The sequence below is a fragment of the Acipenser ruthenus genome, chromosome 23 (genome assembly GCF_902713425.1).
Source record: "Acipenser ruthenus chromosome 23, fAciRut3.2 maternal haplotype, whole genome shotgun sequence".
In the NCBI taxonomy this organism is placed as follows: Eukaryota; Metazoa; Chordata; class Actinopteri; order Acipenseriformes; family Acipenseridae; genus Acipenser; species Acipenser ruthenus.
Genome location: NC_081211.1, coordinates 6,399,479 through 6,419,736, shown reverse-complemented (window position 1 = coordinate 6,419,736; position 20,258 = coordinate 6,399,479). Strand labels below are relative to the sequence as shown.

General features: G+C 39.7%; 1 protein-coding gene across 6 annotated transcripts in view; it reads right to left on the bottom strand.

Annotated features, from left to right (window-relative positions):
• The window catches only part of LOC117412852 (peptide methionine sulfoxide reductase MsrA 1-like), a 44,456-nt gene that overhangs the window by 2,706 nt on the left and 21,492 nt on the right, over positions 1–20,258 (bottom strand). For 3 of the 6 annotated variants that reach the window (XM_058997618.1, XM_034021438.3, XM_034021439.3), the window contains exons 2-5: positions 17,181–17,249; positions 16,125–16,244; positions 11,017–11,121; positions 3,457–3,563 (exon numbers count right to left, since the gene is read on the bottom strand). In XM_058997618.1, the coding sequence (XP_058853601.1) occupies positions 3,457–3,563; positions 11,017–11,121; positions 16,125–16,244; positions 17,181–17,223 (375 nt within the window). In that variant the 5' untranslated portion in view covers positions 17,224–17,249. Of the gene's footprint in view, positions 1–3,456; positions 3,564–11,016; positions 11,122–16,124; positions 16,245–17,180; positions 17,281–20,258 lie in introns of all 6 variants that reach the window. The other 3 variants (XM_058997619.1, XM_058997617.1, XM_058997616.1) reach the window with 2 other exon arrangements.

Below are 20,258 nucleotides of genomic sequence, written 5' to 3'. Positions count from 1 at the left end.
TTCCCATAAATCTACCTTGACCCTTTTGCAGGCTATGGATTGGTGTGGATACCAGCCCCTAAATCCATACAGAGCAGAACACGTTCATGAAGTATTTGTCAACCTTTTTTTCCCTTTCCCCCCAAGTGAAACCTAACAAATGGAATCTAAGCCTTTACTTGACCTTCCTTACAATATCAGGTGAGGTTGAAGCTTTTTCCTCCCATTTTGTATCATTACCAACGTTTGGTTTCAACATTTCAAAAACAACAATTTCCTGCCCCCTTTAAAGGATGCCTGTCCGTCAGTCTGCTGCTTTAAAGCTACCCCTATACCATACACATGTAAAAAACTAACCATACCCCGAACAGGACCCTTATAAATTATTTCCAAAAACTTTACCCACAGTGTGACCATCTCCTCCTATTGAGAAATACATGCTCTTCAGCAAAGCAGATTTGTTTTCACAAACAAAGTGTACCTTCGTGTGTGTCAAAACTAATTATTGAGATATTTGTTGAAGATCATCAGGTTAAATGAATTACTCCCAGCACCAAATGCCCAATATACTGGGCTCCTGCAGAGACTAAGAATTCTTCTGCCTGCATGAGGTCTTTGAAGAATCTTTGAAGAATATTTTTATTCACATACAGATTTGCTAAGCTTTAGCTCATATGCAAATCTTGCCTCACTTTATTTGTCAGACAAACACAACTGCTGATTTTCAAAGCTAGAATTAACAAGTATTAATTAGCACCCTGGGATAAATTTCATGTGGGCTTGATGCTGTGTTATTTTTTAGTTCCTGCAACTTATTTAATACGTCTGCCTATTCTGTAATTGAGAGACAAAGTGCATGTGACACAATCGTGTGTATAACAATTTGCAGGGGTCTGCAGTTATTAGTGCACTGAATGTATTTGTGTGTAGATGTGACTATATTATAATACTATGCATATAATGCATTTTGATTCTAAGCTAGTGAAAGTTCCAAGGCCACAGGCAGGGGGCAGGATTGAACATCAGATATTAATTTCAGTCTCCCATCTACAGGTAGGTCAAGCCTGGTTGGTGGATCAAGTCTGTAATCTCATGATTCCAAAGGCACTTTAGTGCTGACTTGGTCTGCAGAAATCTACCACTGTATGCCGTTTTACACCACATTTCTCCAAAGAAAGAAAATCAACACAGCCCAGACAGCTGTGTTGGGACTGAATTAACTGGCAACTGAAAAAAATGGCTGTTTTCGAAGACGCTGCATTTTTATTGAGCCAGGGTGCTTTGTGGCGATGCACTTACAGGCACAGCTAATCTCTCTCTCACTGTTACACGGGAGGCAGGCAGAGTGGTGGTATGTATCTCTGCAAGCGCACCGGGCTGGGTCTGTCTCAAGACCTCGCCTCTTTCTTTTTTCTAGCTAATTAACTGGGGCCGCCTTATCAGCCGGCACACACGGCCGCCCCACAGAGGGAGAATTAACTCGGCTTGCTGATAAACCATTGTTCCACACGCGCCGGCCCCCCTTCCCATCCCCTGGCAATACTGCATCTCAGTTCACGCCACTGCATAAAAAGGCAAGACATCCTTTGATGTTCTGCAAATTTCATTATGCCTCTTCTTTTCTAACCAGCATTTAATTCAACGCTTACGAAAATTAAGAAATTGACAGCCCTGCAAAATGCAGACGGCCTTTTTTATTATTATTATTATCCACAGCACAGCTCTAAGACAGGAGAATAGACCACAGATGCTCTTAGGAGTTATGAGACTAGGGTATGGGAGCCTTTCCCGCAGCCCCTTGCCTTAGGTATATGTTTATTATACTAATACTGCAGAAAGTATATATTTGTAAGAGACTGTATACTGAAACTTTAGTTACAAAATCGTGACCTGTTGTGTCTGAACTCATCTGCATTACAAGTTCAGCAGTATAACTGCACGGTTGATGGTATGCACGGAATGTGTACATGGTTGGGTTTGATATCTGCTGTCTCCTCTTGGTAAAATGGTAGCAATCAGTTTGCACCCATGATCAGACCTGCTTTTCGCAGCTCTAAACAGAAAGCACTTCAAGCGCAGAGGCAGAGCATCACCTGTGGGTCAGCACAAGGTTATCTGTGCACTTTATCAACATCACATAACCTCCCAGTCCTCAGCTTGAACCACTGAGACTCCAAGCCTCGGGCATTGTACCTTACTGGTCCTCGCGCCTGTAGAACGGCTTTGTTTTCTTTGTGTGGTGAAGCCAGAAGAGTTCAATGCTAACCCAATGGTCTTTTCCTTGTGGGAAATTAAACATGTCACTTACAGGTGCTGGCCATACATCATTTCACATAAAGCCAACTGTTATAAATACTGGTAGTGTTTTCAGAAAAATAACTTCCTTGTTTGATAACTGACACAAACTATTTTGAAGCAAGGCATAAGCACATTTTCAGAGAGGAATACAATTAAGTACAAAACTGGCAATCAAGAACATAATTGAACTGATTGAAGTTTCTTGTTTGTTTTCTGTAAATGTCTTTTGCTCTCAGCAAAAAATGGTGGCTTTGCACTTGCTTCAAAATATTACATGTGCATATAGTTTATAAATCATGCACTAAATTCAAGTGACAACTTGAACTTGATCTCATTTCAGGCACCAATATCAAAAGTGGTGCACCAATGACATCATGAACTGAAATGCTTAAAGATAAATATGAATGCTGTGGGAACATTATATCAAACTGGGCTCCATTACAACCTGCCACTCCTACATTCTCCGATTGTGGCTTTGTGCAGCTGGCATCAGGCCTGACCCCAGCACCTCTCTGTAAGACTGGGGTCCTAATCTCCATGGCAACTTGACAGTCTGTATCAGCCCCTCTGACCTCCATAGTTTGTTTCCATGGTGACCTGCTACCCTGAGAATCCTAGTAGATCCCCTACCCCATTGTCATCACCAGAAAATAATTAAACAGTATATGGTATTATACATACATACATACATACATACATACATACATACATACATACATACATACATACAGGGGTTGGACAAAATACTAGAAACAAATGCCCTATGTAGCTCACATTTGTGCGATGGGCTGTCCTTGACATTGACTACTTGATTAACCTGGTTTGCATATTAGATCACATATCCCACCAGAAAAATGTATTCGCTGAGCAAGACTCATCATATCAATCATTGCAGGAAAGGCTGCCCATTGTGATCCGTCACCCCATTAGCAGTGCTACTGCAGGTGTTTTTATTTGTATGTGCAATCCCTGTACATCTGACACACAGACAGTACATACATACATTTACTCACACACACTCACTCACTCCAGCCTTTAGACAGCATGTTCCGAAATACTTACCAAATGATCTTCAATGACAATAAATAGACTGCATAGACTGCATTTTTCAAATACAAAAAATGTATAAATATCTATCACTCTTTTTATGGTGCATTGCAGATGCACTGTGGCTCTCACCTGCTGATACGCCTCTTTGGTCTGTAATGCCAGCTCCATCTGTTGGGGTGTGTAGGTGTAGAGAGCGGAGCGATACTGCGTCCCCACGTCATTACCCTGCCTCACACCTGTAGAGACAAGTTAACAAGAACAGGTCAGTGCAGGCTTCTCTACTTCTTGTTATACACCCTCGTTAGAAGGAATAATTGGCAGTGATAGACATGCAAACCACACTGCCCTACAGACGTGGTGGCGCAGATAAGAACATTGAATATTTCATATATTCTGCAGTCACTTGCCCTGTAGCATACAACACTCTGGGAGAACCAGAAACTAGGAGATATCCTTTATCAAAACTTAAGATAAATAATTATTTCCACTCCTGAAAGTACTGAAACTCTTCTTTTATTTTAAGCAAAATTATAGTAAATATGGATTGACTATATATATATATACCAAAAAAAAAAACTGTCCGGAGACTTTAATATCAGGCATACCTCGTTAGCAAAGTGCCTTCTTATGCACATAATTAGATAATGATGACAATTGCAGTACTGAGGGAGACCAGACTACTCCTTCAGAGCTCCTGCGGTCACATGACCATGAATGACAGCTAGGATGTACAGGCAGAGAAATCATCCCACTTATTCAATAGTCATAAAGATTGTGGAAGATGCATCTTGGCTCCCAATCAGTCCCTGGTCCCTCTTATGCTCTTCTGTGCCTCTACAGTGGTACAATGGTATGAGCATTGGTAGAATGGTACCACAGTCGTGTCAGTACTTTTGGGGATGATGTAATTTGGTATGATTGTATTACCAGGCTCTATATTCTAAAAACATTAGGGACATTTTTTTAATGGCTTATTTTAGATTAAACAGTTGCTTTAAGAAATTATAACAAACGTCTACCCCACTGTTAAACACTTGAAAAGGTTTTCACAGACTGAAAAGTTGATTTCAGTAATCACATGTCCTTTTCATAAACAGGCCTTAACAAGAACAATCTTCAAACAGTTCTTAAAGTTTTGTGAATGGGGTGTTTGTGCTGTAATTGACATATGAGCCTCAATGGTTCACTGGAACTCCAGGCCATGTCTCTCAAACAGGTTTATTATTATTATTATTTATTTCTTAGCAGATGCCCTTATCCAGGGCGACTTACAATTGTTACAAGTTATCACATTATATCACAATATTACAAGTGATCACATTATTTTTACACACAATTACCCATTCATACACTTGGGTTTTTACTGGAGCAATCTAGGTAAAGTACCTTGCTCAAGGGTACAGTAGCAGTGTCCCCCACCTGGGATTGAACCCACGACCCTCCGGTCAAGAGTCCAAAGCCCTAACCACTACTCCACACTGCTGCCCATTAAACTGCTGCTGGGTTTAATGCTGACATCACACTGCTCATCTCAGAAAACTAATTGTGTTTCAATAAAGAGTGTGTAAATGGGATTTACTCAAACAGGCAGTCATCGTGCCTTTACAGAACACTTCCAACAAATTGAATTTTTGTTTTCATAATCTCCTTACATAGTATTACTTCACTACAGCATATTTAGAATGTATTTTTTTAAAACATAGGAAAATAGGGCAAAAGAAAAATACTTAAGAATAGGCCACATGAACCTGAATGACCCTGTTTTTCCATTGTGACTGTTGAAGCAAACATAAGTGAAGCTAAAAGAATACAGAAACATGAAATAAACATTAGGGGAACTGCATTAAAACACCCACCTGAACAATACATATGCAGGGTTCTGCAGGCAACACATTACAAGACTGGTTAAAATGGGCTAATTCGCCTCCTTTCTATTTCCTTCACAGTTCCTTCCCAAGGAAATATTTCACTCAGGCTTGGAGTAAAGACCCTCCCTATCTTACCAATTTAAGTTCAAAGGTTAACAAAAATTGCTACATCCTCTGTACCCTGCAATCCCCACGAAGGGTACGTGAATTATTAATGAGCACCTCCAAGTGTCTGCTTAATTATTCATGAGAACTTCAGGGTGAATGAGGTCATTTGTCTGGGGTCTCCTTAAAGGTCAAGCGATTTTTTGTATAAATTTGAATCGTGGATTTTAGAAATCATTTTACACTATGAACCCAAAGAGGACATATTTAATGTAAATAGTAATAAAAACACAGAATATTGCACAGAGCAGCATTGGCCATGTTACCTCACTGAAACCCCACTAAATATCTTGGTGTAATGTCCCTGGGCAGTTAACCATCCAGTTTACTGAGCAATTGTACAAATTCAGCCGCACCTGGAATATTATTCATTTACTACCATTGCAGTATTACTGGATGGGTCATTTGTTCTCCACTTTACCCACAAAATGGGTTTCTGCAAAACTGACTGCTTCCCTAATCACTAGCAATGAATCTTACCTATACCAATCTGCCGCTGCCTCTGTCAAACTCCTGTACCCACGTCGCCATTAATATACAGAAATTAAATTTGTCACAACTGTCGCTCATTGCAAGCGACACAATAATGAGAGCTGCTTGGGATCAAGAACTAAGAGCACGAGTTTCAAGGTCATCCCTGCAAGATCAGCTTGGAAAACTGAATTCCTCAAAAGCGCCAAGTAACTTCCGGATTTAACCCATTTACCAATGAATCAGGTTACCTGAACACCGATGCTATATTTGTGTAGCTCTGTGTGTGTTTGTGGGTATGGGGATAGCAGTCACAGTGTGAAAATGTTGTTCCAGACCTTGACTTTGCTCTAACCAAGAATTTTGGACTTTCACTTAAAATAATTGAGTATCCCTGGCTTAACCTCTTTATTTTTCTATGCAAAGGTGCACTGTATCGGTATGGATTCAATTGTTAAAGAATGGTGCTGTTGGAACGTTACCATTTCATTTGAGCTTCCTTCGTTCCTCTGCATCACTAACCCCGCTCTCATTTTCTCAGCTTCCATTTTTTTAACTATTTGTCAAAAACAGTGTATTATGTCACAGCCGGCAACACAGACTAGCTGCCTTGCTCCTCAATCAATCAGAACAGGGATGGCAACATCCAGATCCAATGCTAGACTCCCAGCAACCTTACTCCTGCCCCCCCCACCCCACCCCACCCACCAAACAAAAAACAGCATTAACCCCATCCTCTCCAATTCACAGTAGCACACACACACACACACACACTATTACACCCAGTGTTGGATGGAGACCTTTCAAACTCAACCCTCCCTTCTATGCTCTACTCTCCTAGGATCCTGGTATTGTAGAGATTATAAAAATATAAATAGAGCAGTTGCAGTGTGGGTTAAGACCAGTGGAGCTCATAATTGTTTCAGTAACAACACCATTACCCTAGGCTATAATATATATATATATATATATATATATATATATATATATATATATATATATATATATAATCTCACACACAGGCACACGAAAACAGCTTTTGCACCGTCATTAAAGCAAACCTTTGTGAAAACACACCTCCTTCCTCCTCTCCCAATGGACAGATTATTTGTCTCCTGCCGCAGTCAGCAGACTAAGCTGAATTGCAGGGGCTCCAGGCCAACTGCTCCAGTGTTCGGATTGTATCTCCCACTTATCCGAATTACACAACATGTACAGCTAATTTTTTAGATTGCAAAACGAAATAAACATAGCAGCACTTCAATACAAGCTGCATTAGCAAGCTGAAAAGAGAAAAGTTTCACTGGGTGACTTACAATTAACAACTAGTTGATTTTCTAGTTTCTCAGTTTCATTTTCAGTAATATATTTTTATTTTATCACGTCAATAAACCTGGGATTGCAACATCATCTTTCAAGAGCTGGCTCTTATTTGTAAAGGGTTGGGGAATATAAATATATTTGCTTAAATTAGCAAGATATTTTTTTTTTCACAGGAGAGAGAGTGCATCTCTACAATCATTACACACTCCAGGAGGGATGCTTGAGATTTCTTTCACGGTAGTTCTGGGACAGCAGCAGGATTGAAAGCTATTCCAACAACCCCCAGGATTACCCCAGGTCTGTCACAGCAATTCTCACAGCAAACGTGCGCCCACTGTAAAATCACACAGAATCCTAACAGTACTGGCTACTGTGAGATAATGACTGAGCACATTAATTGGTCTAATCTCCCAATTAATGACGTAAATGTCACAGTCCAATTAGATACACAGTAGGGGTGCTTCTGGGGTCAATTTAGACACTTTTTTTCGTGGATTTTCACACCTAAATACACAGAAAGATGGAAATCGTGTGGAAATCTGGGTTTTATGCCATCTTAAATCGTAACAGATAAATAAATGATCAGGAGCTTCATATTTTTATTCTATACTGTTCTGGACTTTATTAAAATTCCAATATGTCTTATCCTGTGTATAGATGTCATCCCGTGCATAGAATATATGGCAGACTGCAAAAACAACAAGAAAAAACACAGCTGGTCAGCAACATACATCGCCTGTCAAGCTGTAAATTCAAAATTAGATCTAACTGCCGTCATATCATTGCCTCGTTTTGTATTCTGATTTCCACGAGTGCTCCTCATCCCTACAAAATGACATGTAAACAAATGGCAAAATGGCCGCTGGTTCTCTTGCTACACAATGTTTTAAATTGTTTGAGCTCCTGAAAAAAACCTGAATCAGACACAAGTCGCCGAGCAATTTGATGTTTCCCGTTCTGGCGAGTTGCTTCACCGTTCTGTTAAACAATGTCTGTCTTGTATATTGCTGCTGCATTTTTTAACATGTGTAGGGCTGCTGTGTTAATTTAGTTTGACAGTTTATTAACATTAGTTTGTCTGTTACTTTATTATTATAGTTTATTAAAATACACTTGCCTTTTGCTTTTCTGTTATTCATAAATGTCATATGTTGATGCACGTACGTCATGACAAGTAATACATATTTACTTATTTATGTATTGATTAATATTGTGTCTGGTGGCTAACTCCATCTTAGAGAACACTTCGGGTATCAGAACGCTTCCGTTGCTTCCCCCAGGGGTGTTCTCTTAGCCCGAGACTACTCTATAATGTTCACAAGACATTGCTGGCAGGACCCATCAGGTTAAAAATGCCATTTGTGTTTTATCAGGTAAAACCCTAAAATCTGTAACCTAATGAGTCATCAGGTAGGAGAACATACATTTTAATGACATTTTAATACAGAATGCAAATGATTCAAATTAGTCATGCGAGTCACTGCATAAACAGTGTGTGCAATGTATTGCAGTTGTATCTTTTTGTTTCTAGGTCGTAATTGTAACAAAAAAACCCCAGACTAAGTGCTGAGCGGTACCTGAGAACCGGAGATGGGAACTATGAACTGTATGCTGCGTTTTGTCAGCAGGGGGCATTGTGGAGCATAGGAGAGGGTCTCTTACAGAGAATAGGGGACCTGTGTTACCCAGCATAAAAAAAGAAACAGAGTACAGTGCGATTCCATTCTCAGGTCAGACTTCATGAATCTTTGATCAAACTTTCTCAGTCTGTTCTGGCTCAGTGAGCAAGAGTGGCTGGGAGCTTCATGGATTTTTAATCGCATGACATCACGTTCCTATAAAAAGAGATGTGCGAGACAGCTTGCAGATAGCCAAGATTTAACAAAACTGACAGGAGGGACAGACCTTTTTTTTTTTTTTTACCTGCACACTACCCATCTTTCATATCAACAGATTTCTGTCAGACCTGCTGTCTTGTCCATTGAAAAGACAGGGAGAGGATTTCTTTAAATACAGATTATACACCTTGCCATGTCCACCAACCAGACTGCAAACAGCAACTCATCATCTGAGGTCAAAACTCCTTTATGACTGAATGGGTGCTTTATTTAGGAGGACTAGGCAAATCAAGTTTTACTAAAAACCAAATATAATTCTCTCTTTTTTTTGCTGAATTTTAGTATACAGGATATATTTTTTCAATGGGATTCTAAAAATAAGTAAATTAGAAGCCCTAGAAATGTGTATAGTTTTACTTTTTTTTTTTTTTTTAAATATACAACAGGAGAACAGCAGCTTACCATTTCTACATTTCACAATCATTCTCAATTAAACTGCATATCTTTTCTGTCCATGAGCAGGGTGCAGGCCCTGAAGCAATGGGAACACAATATAAGCAATATTAAAAAAAAGAAGAGGACATTAGGCCTACGGTGGTTTGCCCATTTTATTATAGCATTTCCCTCAGGATTGCTTCTTGAACGACCCACCCCAACCCCCACCACACCTTACAACACAATAAATAGCATCACAAATACATGGTTGGGAAGCCAGAAAAAAAATATTAAAACCATCTCCTCGGCTAATCAATACTTTACTGCTTTAGTTCTAGGGTTGCCATGGATACGACAGCGTACCAGCCTATCAGAGCTGTTGTTACATGTCCCTTGGACATATAAGGAATATCATGGATCCACGCTGAACTGCCCTCTCAGCCAATCAGAAAGCCCGCTTAAGAAATAGTAGTTTCAGCCATTCCAGGCTTCAATGGGAGCCCGATAAACTACAATATTAGGACCCCTATTGCCTGCCTCTATTCACATCGGTGTGTGCTGCTAAAATGATTGCTTCGATCACAGGACACATTGATGGTGCAACACTGCACTGCATTCTTTCCATGAACAAGGGCTTTGGGCCACCAATTACTGACAGAATATCCTGGTCTCTAGACTCGGCTAATTTTATAAACCAGAGGATGGAAGTCCACATATTCCAAGATTAAAAATCTTATGATAGAGGCTAGAAATTGATTCAGTTATTTATGCAACTAGAGGCTTATTTCCTTCCCTATGATAATACGTTTGTGTTCTGTTTTACTTTAATAACTTGTAGTACTGAAAACTAGCTGTCTGGGAAAGGTTCACTACAGCCAACTCCTTTTGTGTTTTGAGGTCCCATCATGTCTAGGGGAAGGTCCATGACGCAATAACACAACACAGGGTGTTCAAATATGGTGCTATATCCACACGCCTAGGGGTGTTGTTTGTTGAAGCCAAGTGCCGTTAAACAACCTGGACCTGCAGATTTATGATCTTTTTAGGACACCCTGCAGTGTGTTATTGCGCTTATAAAATGGAACCCCCACCCAAGTGAATTGTCAAGTGAATCAGGCAGAAAGATTCTAAAAGTTCCAATCTGTGCTGCTATGGTGACTTTTTCTGCAACAGGTTTTATATATTTTTGGCTTTAAATATTACGACCAGTAAGTGGTCTTAAAAGCATTTAAGACATTTTGTGCAACCGGCCCCAGAAGTCTAAAGGCAGGTGAATCATCACCAGAGCATTCAGAAACTGGAGGATAATTCTCCGATTTGTGCAACACCTGATGGTGCTGTTGCCAATAAAGAATTACAGATGTTTTTAATTTAAATGCTCAATATGATCAAGTGTGAGCCTTGCAATGCCCTGATACTAATATTTTTGTTGTAACTGCAGTGGTGGTTTTGTATTGATGCTGAAATGTGCAATAAATGTAGCCTGCCTCCCTCCCCAGGGCTTAAAAACACATTAGTGGGCCAGACTTGGAGTACGTTTTAAATAAATGAATAAATAAATACAGAAAGGCTGCTTAATGCAGTTCTACCTTGTGTAGGGTTGTGACTCTCCCAGAATATTTTCAGGAGCTCCTTGTAGCTGACTGCCTGCGGGTCATAGACCACTCGCACCACTTCTGTGTGTCCTGTCATACCTGAGGGCCAGGAGAAAAAAAAAAAAAGAAACATGAAAAAATATAAGTATGTCAGAAAGATTAAATCTCCCCTACCAAGGATATAAAATGAAGTTTAAAACGCATGTTCGGTAAGAAGGACTGCCCCCTACACACATTATGTCACCTAATTCTGGCCTATCACCCCTCTCTTGCAGTAGAGCATTTGCATACCTTCGCCTCCCCAACTCCACCCTTGCAGCTGCCCCTTGATAGTTAATGTCTGTTATGGGGGGCCAGGGGCTGGACCCTCAAACCAAGCAGGCTTGAGGCAATTTCTGTACGTCGCACAACAATCAGTAAAATAAAAATATATATAATTATGTACTGTAGGGGTTTCTCCTGATCTACGGCACAGCATGTTAGAAATGACAGATCCAAGAAAAGGTAGGCTAGCACAACAGGACGTGCAGTGCAGGGCGAGTCATGCAAGCGAGGCGCGACTCCCACTGGAGCCGAGTTGCAGGGGGCTGACCAGGACTGCTGCATTGGACTCTGTGCTCCAGTGGGTTACGGAGAGTTAACCTTACCGCACTTTAACGGAGGCTTCGCCACAGGGTTTAGTAGCTTGGTAACATTCATAGGTTGATTGGGTGAAAAGAGGAGATTGGCTTGATGGCGGTAATGACCACTGACCTTTTTCATCTTAAAAACTAAATATTAAATGGGTTAAAATAAATAAATAAATAAATGTCAGACATTCCTCCTGCATTGCCAAATATATTTGAATTTTTTGATTTCCATCCCTTAAAGGGAATATTAGTGGATCTATCAAGTTTAAAACGTTATATACTTATAAAATAATAGTACGGTTGTTCTGTGTTTTCTATAGCTCGCCAGCTGACTAATTGGCTTTGAGCTTGCTTGAGGAGTTGAGTATGTCAATGTACCAGAGACTCCTGATTCTAGCGAAACCTTGTGACCATGTGATTTTTTAAATTTATTTATTTTTACTTGGGTTTGCGCTATATCATAGTGAAGGATTGACAGTAATAGTGTTATAGGATTTGTCACAAAGCAGGAATCATCCCTCCCCCCCCTCACCTTTTTGTTTTAATTGTAATTCTTTATAAATTATTGGTTTTGAAGATTTATCCGATCTGTATTTTAAAATGCAAATATATACAGTATGCACACACACACAAAGGATTTAAATAATTTAAGACATTGAAAGACTTCATTTGTCATTGAATGGATCAAGCTTCTTTTAGAATTCTAAATTTAGCACTATTGAGTGTTTAACAGTTATGGATAATTTAAATTAAAGTCTAGGGACCCAAATTTAAATGGATAACGAGTATAGTTTCACAAATTCTACCCTATTTGCGATGTTAAAAACGTGCTAGCCATTATTTCATGTAAAGTATTTCATTTTAGTATTTGCCTGGGACTTTTTTTTTTTTTTAAAGCTTGGGGCTGTCTAGTAGCACAAGTGTTTCCAGTGGCCCTCAGCGCACTGACACAGTGGGGGGGTACCCTGCTGAGCCAGCAGATGATAGGTCCCCAGCACTCTCCAGGCCCCCGCTCTGACAATCAGCCCTCAGGAGCGGACAAGTCCCTCCAGCGAGCTGCTTCTCAAGGTCAGCAGCTCTGACACACGTGCACCAAAACCTCCTTCCTGCTGGCAAACTCTGCCCATTTAAAGGGGAAGGACTGTAACTAGAACTGACTTTTTAAAGCTAATATACGGTCTGATACAGTTATTTTGTCCATAGCTGTATTATGAATCTTTGAATAAATTATTAATAAAATGTCAATTTCTCTTCGGTGACTAAAGTGAAATTGACATGTTTCTTCTTGCAGAAACACTTCTCTGTTATCTGTGATGAATTTAAATGAAAAAGCTTTTGAATGAATAACACATACATCATATAGCAAATCACGGACAATGTAAATAGTTCATGATGTTATCTGCTTTCAGTTTATTTTTCAAACCATTCATGACTTTAGAAACTAGAAAAGAAAAATACATTTTTAGTTGAAGCCTTTTAGCTGAATTCTGGTGGAATACTGACTTACTCTATGTTTGTGTAAGATTTTTACTAAGTATCTTTTTAGCACTTCTGTATGTCTTATAATAAAGCAATACAGTTACCAAAACCCAGGAGACATTGGATTGTAATGCCAGCTTGGTCACTGATGCAAGTCACTGAATCCTGGGGCAAAACTGTACAAATAATTTTCATTAAAACATCGAAACAGGAGTACTATACATGATGTCAAGGGCAATTGTGCAATCACAGGGCATGCAAAACTTAACATACTGTACATGGACCAATGATGAGCACAGAAATCATGAGGATGAAAATGGCAGGGCACTTCAAATTTGCATTGCAAATGATAGATTTGTACATCTTGCTCATTTGGTGTGGGGGGGGGGGGAGGAGGTAAGGAGCTGTGCTGTTCTTAAGATAAGCCAGTCTAAACTTAAAAGAGCTCTTGAGGAATTGGAGAGAAAGACAATGAGGCACGCTCCGAACCTCAATGGTTACAGCATTCTGACTGCAAGCTGACAATCACAAACCTTCCAGCTGACTGCAGACATCCCAGCGGGAGAGACCAACCCGTTCTTCTTCCCCTTACCCTCTGTCTCCCCCCCCCCCCACACACAATACCTTCAGCACAACTACAAAAAATGTTTGCATTTAAATACTTCTTACTTTAAGCATATAAAAAGTCACGTTGCTTCCTAACAGCATCCAGCATTCGCTGCACACCTTTAGAGCTTAATCGCTTTCTCTGTGCAATTATGCAAAAACATGTGGCCTGTGGGGCCTCCTCTGATGTGTGCATCCTGCCCGAGAAAAAAAAAAATATGGAAAACAAATAAGATTATCATCTGCTACTGTGGCAAGATATCAAGATAATATTGCAATACAGGGGAGTTGAGAGAACACAGGTCCATGAGGCATTTCACACAGAAGAGCTTATCTATCCCCTCCTCCTAGCCTCTCTGGCTGGCCTGCTAAATGCTTCGACAGATAAACCATCATAATGCCTTCTGTTCGTCTCGCTCCGCATGACAGCGGATTAGTGCCTGCAATTAATACATTGATACAAATATTATATTTCCTCCGAAAACTGCACTGGCTGCTCTGTGCTGCTAGATTATTCAAAGCTGCAAGTAAGTGCAGAGCTGTAAGCAGGCCTGGGGGACACTGCATCAACCTTTTTTTTTTTTTTTAGCTGCCTGGAAGTAGGTCAGGCGGAAGGAAGAGAGTCAGATTAAAAGGCAATGTCTTTTCATATCTAAGGATATGAGTAGCGCAGTGGTTAAGACTGCTAGGCTGCAGCGTGGAAGGTTGCGAGTGCAAAGCGGTGTCCTTATAAAAGGTTTACCACTGTATATTTGCATGGTAACACTATGTAACACAATTTTTGTTCCTGGGTAGTAAGTGTTATTTCCTAATTGCTTATGCCTCAAAAGTATAGAAAATGGCTATTATTCCACACAAACTTTGCTTTTGTGACCAGGAGTGATATTTTGAAATTTACCTATTTCCAATGAGAAAACGGACAGATTTGTGTCTTTTCGTTCACATAAAGTCAGAAAAAAACAACATATGAATCCAAATTAACATGTATTTATACTAAAGTAATACAAAAATGACTACAAAAGATTTGGAAGTGAGTAGTTTTTCGAGATTTACGATTATACTGTAAATCACTTTCAAGAATCAGCCCCCAAATGTAGTCTCCCATCATGTTCTCGTTATACTGTCCTTCATTGACAGCTCATCCAGGAGCCTCAAAGCCGTGCTGCTCCATAATGGTAACAAGTACCCGTCTCTTCCCCTGGCTCACTCGGTGCACCTCAAAGAGGACTACAACAGCATCAAGACCTTGCTGGACGCCTTGAAGTATGATGAGTATGGCTGGGACCCCCGGAAGGTGCTGATGCCACCACTGGACATCAAATTGGGCCTTATGAAACAATTTGTCAGAGCTCTAGATAAGGAGTCGGCAGCCTTCAAGTACCTTCAAGACTTCTTCCATAAGCTGTCTGAGGCAAAGGTCAAAGCCGGTGTCTTCGTCGGACCACAGATAAAGAAGATCCTGGAGTGCAATGAATTCCCAAAGAAGCTCACTAGTAAGGAGAAAGCGGCTTGGAACAGCTTTGTCGCAGTGGTTTGGGGCTTCCTGGGCAATCACAAGGCCGAAAACTATGTGGAGCTGGTTGAGACTCTGGTGAAGAACTACGGCACAATGGGCTGTAGGATGTCCCTCAAAGTCCATATCCTTGATGCTCATCTTGATAAATTCAAGGAGAACATGGGAGCGTACTCGGAGGAGCAAGGCGAGCGCTTCCACCAGGGTATACTAGACTTTGAACGCTGCTACCAAGGACAGTATAACGAGAACATGATGGGAGACTACATTTGGGGGCTGATTCGTGAAAGTGATTTACAGTATAATCGTAAATCTCGAAAAACTACTCACTTCTAAATCTTTTGTAGTCATTTTTGTATTACTTTAGTATAAATACATGTTAATTTGGATTCATATGTTGTTTTTTTCTGACTTTATGTGAACGAAAAGACACAAATTCGCCCGTTTTCTCATTGGAAATAGGTAAATTTCAAAATATCACTGTCCTGGTCACAAAAGCAAAGTTTGTGTGGAATAATAGCCATTTTCTATACTTTTGAGGCATAAGCAATTAGGAAATAACACTTACTACCCAGAAACCAAACAAAAAAAAAAATTGTTACACTGTGTAATCTTGCAGTTTGGTTATACCATGCACTTACCATATTTTACCATACCTCTCTGGGCTTTACACTGCTTACCTATGCTGTACCATGCTTTCAGTGTGTTTGAGTGGCTCAATGGCTCATGCTTGGTTGCAGCCTGTGAGGTAGAGTTTGGAAAACACTGTATTTAAAGCTTTTTTTCACATTGTTAAAATGTTTGATTCACTCTCCCAGTTATATTGGTAAAAGGATGGCCCCTCTCTTTCAAGCTGACACAGAAATGAGCTCTACCTGAACAGACTTCCTGGTAGTTAGGGTTTGGTGTGCAGCCGCCAGCATATCCAACCTGCGTGGAGAAAACTCCTGACTTCCTCCAGAAGCGCTGCTCCGCTCCCCAGAAGCAGCCCATCCCTGCAATGCGGAGTGAGACAGTGAAAATCCATGCGTCAGGGCTGTGCAATCCAACACGCACAACAGCTCCTTACAGCTGCACAAGGCGTACATTTTTCAGCATTTGTTTAACAGTTCATGCTACTAAATATTTCAATAAAAAAAAAAAAAAAAAAAAACTGTGCAGCATGTGATGGTATCGGTCACCATTAAAACTGCCATTGCAGAATATCAATAGCTGCATTTTAACATCAATATTTGTCTTTTGAAGGTCATGTTGTCGGCTTTCTTCAAATAAAATGTTTCTCTTAATCAAGTTTCTGTTTTCTTTCTATGGCGTGGACTGAGATGTTTTATTTACATCAAAACATTAGGCAGCTCCATTATGGGCAAGTTTTCCAAATACAGTTTGTGTTGAGGGTAGTGAAACTGTTGCAACACGTCATAAAAGTGACGGGCCTATATAATTACATATTTTCTTGGTACCCCCCTCTGAAAATGTGCCTTTGCTTTTGCGCTAGGAGAACGAAAGAAAAGCTAAGGGTACTGCTTTTAAGGGAGCTATGACAACCCAAATATCTAGAAAGCAAGCACATGGCAACTGAATTTTATCAGACACAGTTGAAAATCTATGAAAAAGTCAATTTCATGGTCTTTAACAAAAGTACACCTGGTAATTTGTTTCAACCATTTGGAGCCAAATACTACAAGTGCATATTCAACTCCTGGAGAGCAACTCAGAGAAAACTGTGACTTTTAAGCGAAGAAATCAAGGATTTCCAAAGAAATACGAAAGGGTAGAAAATTTAAGATACGCAGCTTTTGTTACCCTTCATGTGCTGCAGCTATAGTAGGACAAAACTTCCTAGCGAAACAGTTTGGAGGAAAACAAAGACATCTAATATGCACCACAACAAAATAACTTTGAAAACAGATAAAACCGATACTCCAACTTACCAAAAATAACCTTTTCCATTCCTTCTGGAAAAGGCTCTACCATGGTATTGCCATTCACTGCATGTTTAGCTAGAAACAAAAAGAATGATAATGTGAGGTCCTGTTGAAAAAAACAAAACACTTGGCTTAGGTGATTGGTAAAGCTGCAGATTTGGTCTACATTTAGTACCGTACTATGATTAAATTGTTAAAACAGTAAAGACATAGCCAGGCTATGATGTGTGACATACACTGAAACAGAAGCAAGCGGAATTTCAATCCAGCTCAGGACACAACAAAATTAGATTGGTGGTTGGAACCTTGCCCCCAGTGGACGTCAGTCTACATCAGGAAACCAAAGCTGTCATCGTGCTTGCCCATGCAATTGTCCATCACATCGAAGGAGAACTTCTGAACATAGCAACTGCAGACTGTGCAACATCAACTGACCCACACATCAAGCAGCCTGACCTTGGGGCAGGTCCATTTCAAAGCAGTCAGAGTGGGGCACGGCCTTTATGCTTTGGCTTGATTTAGAATCACTGTGCAATGAACTAAAAACTAATAATAGTAATTAACTAAATTACCAACTCTTGATAATGCCATATCAGAATTTGAATTAATAACTATTTAAATAAGTCTTGTGACGCTATTAACTGGAATTTATTTTTCTAGTGGAAAAGTTAATATAAAAATGGCTTGCATTTTCCTAGTTAATTACTGTAATTTATTAATTTTAACAATTAACCACCCAATCTAAGCAATAAAACCGGCTAGCCTCCATTTTAAATCACCTCGGTAATAAACAAACTGAACCAATAGAATTATTTTCTACTTTCAGAAGCATAGCTTGCATACGAGTGCTTTATATTGTATATTAAAAAATAACTAAATATAAATTAAAATGGCATTTTATTTTTTATTATTATTATACTGGCCAAGGACTAGTCCTCTCTCGTAGGTTCCAACAGACTGTCAAAACGCAGATTTTCTTTGTTCAGTATATATTGGGACAGACTGCCGGTACAGTATATACCAGTTAATGGACTGAGACCCTGGTGCACATTATTCTTGTTTTGTGTCATTGTCATTGAAACGGTTCTCTTTTATGTAAAATTATATGAATTATATTCACTTAATTCTATACTATCACTTATAACTGCTGTAGGTTTGTTTGTTTGGTTGCTTGCTTGCTTGCTTGAGCTGTGAAATGCAGTCATAGATGCGCTGACGCTCAGTTCAGAAGGGATCTGCTGGATCAACCTCACTCTATTCTTGAAATATTTTGCATTGAATATTCTTTTAGTCCAGAGCGATGCAATGCACTGTACACGCTTGACATTTCATACACACTTCATCACACCCCATTATTCATGTAACCTCTTAGTTTTACTACCAAAAGGTTAATAAAGCTCCTTCGTTTAGAATAACCTCACCACTGGGACACTTTGTTATTAAACAGGTACCGTACCATTTTACTACACATACCAATATTTTAATCAGATTAGCTCATCAATCATATTTTTCCATCATTAATACCGTTAAACATTTAGGTAAAGTACTGATCGAGATTTTTTTTTTTTTTTTTTAAATACCTAAATGTAGAAACACACTGCATACTTTGAGAAAAGACAGAGAAGTGACGATATGCTCTCATTCAGTCAGCGGGACCCTCCAGAAAAATACATTCTTCAAACGTAGCTGGCCCTGCATTTGGAAGATTACACTGCTGTCAACCCCTAACAAATATCATTCCCTTCTGTTCTCCCTCCCCTGGCTCAAAACCTTGGGGTTTAACTCTATGCCTTGTAGCAGAGACTGACTGAAATTCCATTCTTATGGGTTTTTCTATTCATTTAAAGGTATTTGTGTAAGCTATAAAAGCACAGTAAGGAACATCTAACCAACAAACGCACACGACGCAAACCAATGATTTGTATTTTTTTTATAATTGTAAAAAAGCTGTAATTGTAAAGTACTGGTTCTGGTAATATGATATGCTACAATAGCAAAAATTCCTTCTTGACAAAATTCTCTTTTTTCCCCTTGTGGCGGAGTGTCCCGCCCCTATTTATTATTATTTGTATTTTTGTTTGCGGCGCGGGTAAAAGCGCCGCGTCTTTTATTATTATTTAAAAACCCCGTGAGGATGCATGGCTGATCAGCTACTGATTACTTAAATAGCTGACAGTCATGCATCCTTACCAAACGCGTGCAGACTCTGGCCGGGGGATAATAAGATAATTACCAACTAGTTAAATCCCTCGGCCAGAGTATATAAACCTGCAGCTCTCTGCATTTGGGGTTGAGAGTGTAGAGGAGAGTACGGGAGAGCGGAGAGAGGAGAGAAAGCCACATTTGGAAAACAATTGCTAAAACGTGCTGGATTACCCAGCACGTCACTTACTTGTTTGTTTGTTCATTCGTTTGGCCCTCGTGCCCTTTTGTTTTGTGTTTTGTTGGTTTGTTTAATATTTTGTTTGTTAATAAATACGCTGAGTGCTACTGCACTCAGCTTCACCCGCCCATCCACTGTTTGTGATTCAGTTACTTCCTGGTCCGTGACGTCATCACCCTCACCACTGCGAGCCAGACTGTCACACCCCTCAAATTTGAAATCTATAGGTCACTGTTCATTGTCATGGTGCAGTCTTTGACGGCAACAGAACAGAATGTAATTGGAATGTTAAAGGAGTTCAGTCACATGTACAGTAAAACAGCTGAAAGTCTTTAAACATTTAAAAAAACTGAAATCTGACCTCATCTTTTTACAAGAAACTCACCTTAAAAGGGAACTCAGGTGAGAGACTGAAATATAAATTGGATTCAACAAATGATATTATACCCCATACAGTACTAACAGCACAGGAGTAGCTATTCTGGTATCCTAAACAGTAGATTTCAAATTGATTAAAACCCTTACATTATACTATGAAAACTATGGTAATGAGGAAGCATTTTCTTTTTTTAACATCTTCCATTTGTATAAAATCAGCTCCAGGAAGGGCAAGTCCACTAAACTAATTCAAATAACAATTCTCTTCACACAGCGGGATAGCACCTGGCCTAACAAACACCTAAAAGTAGGCCTATAACTCT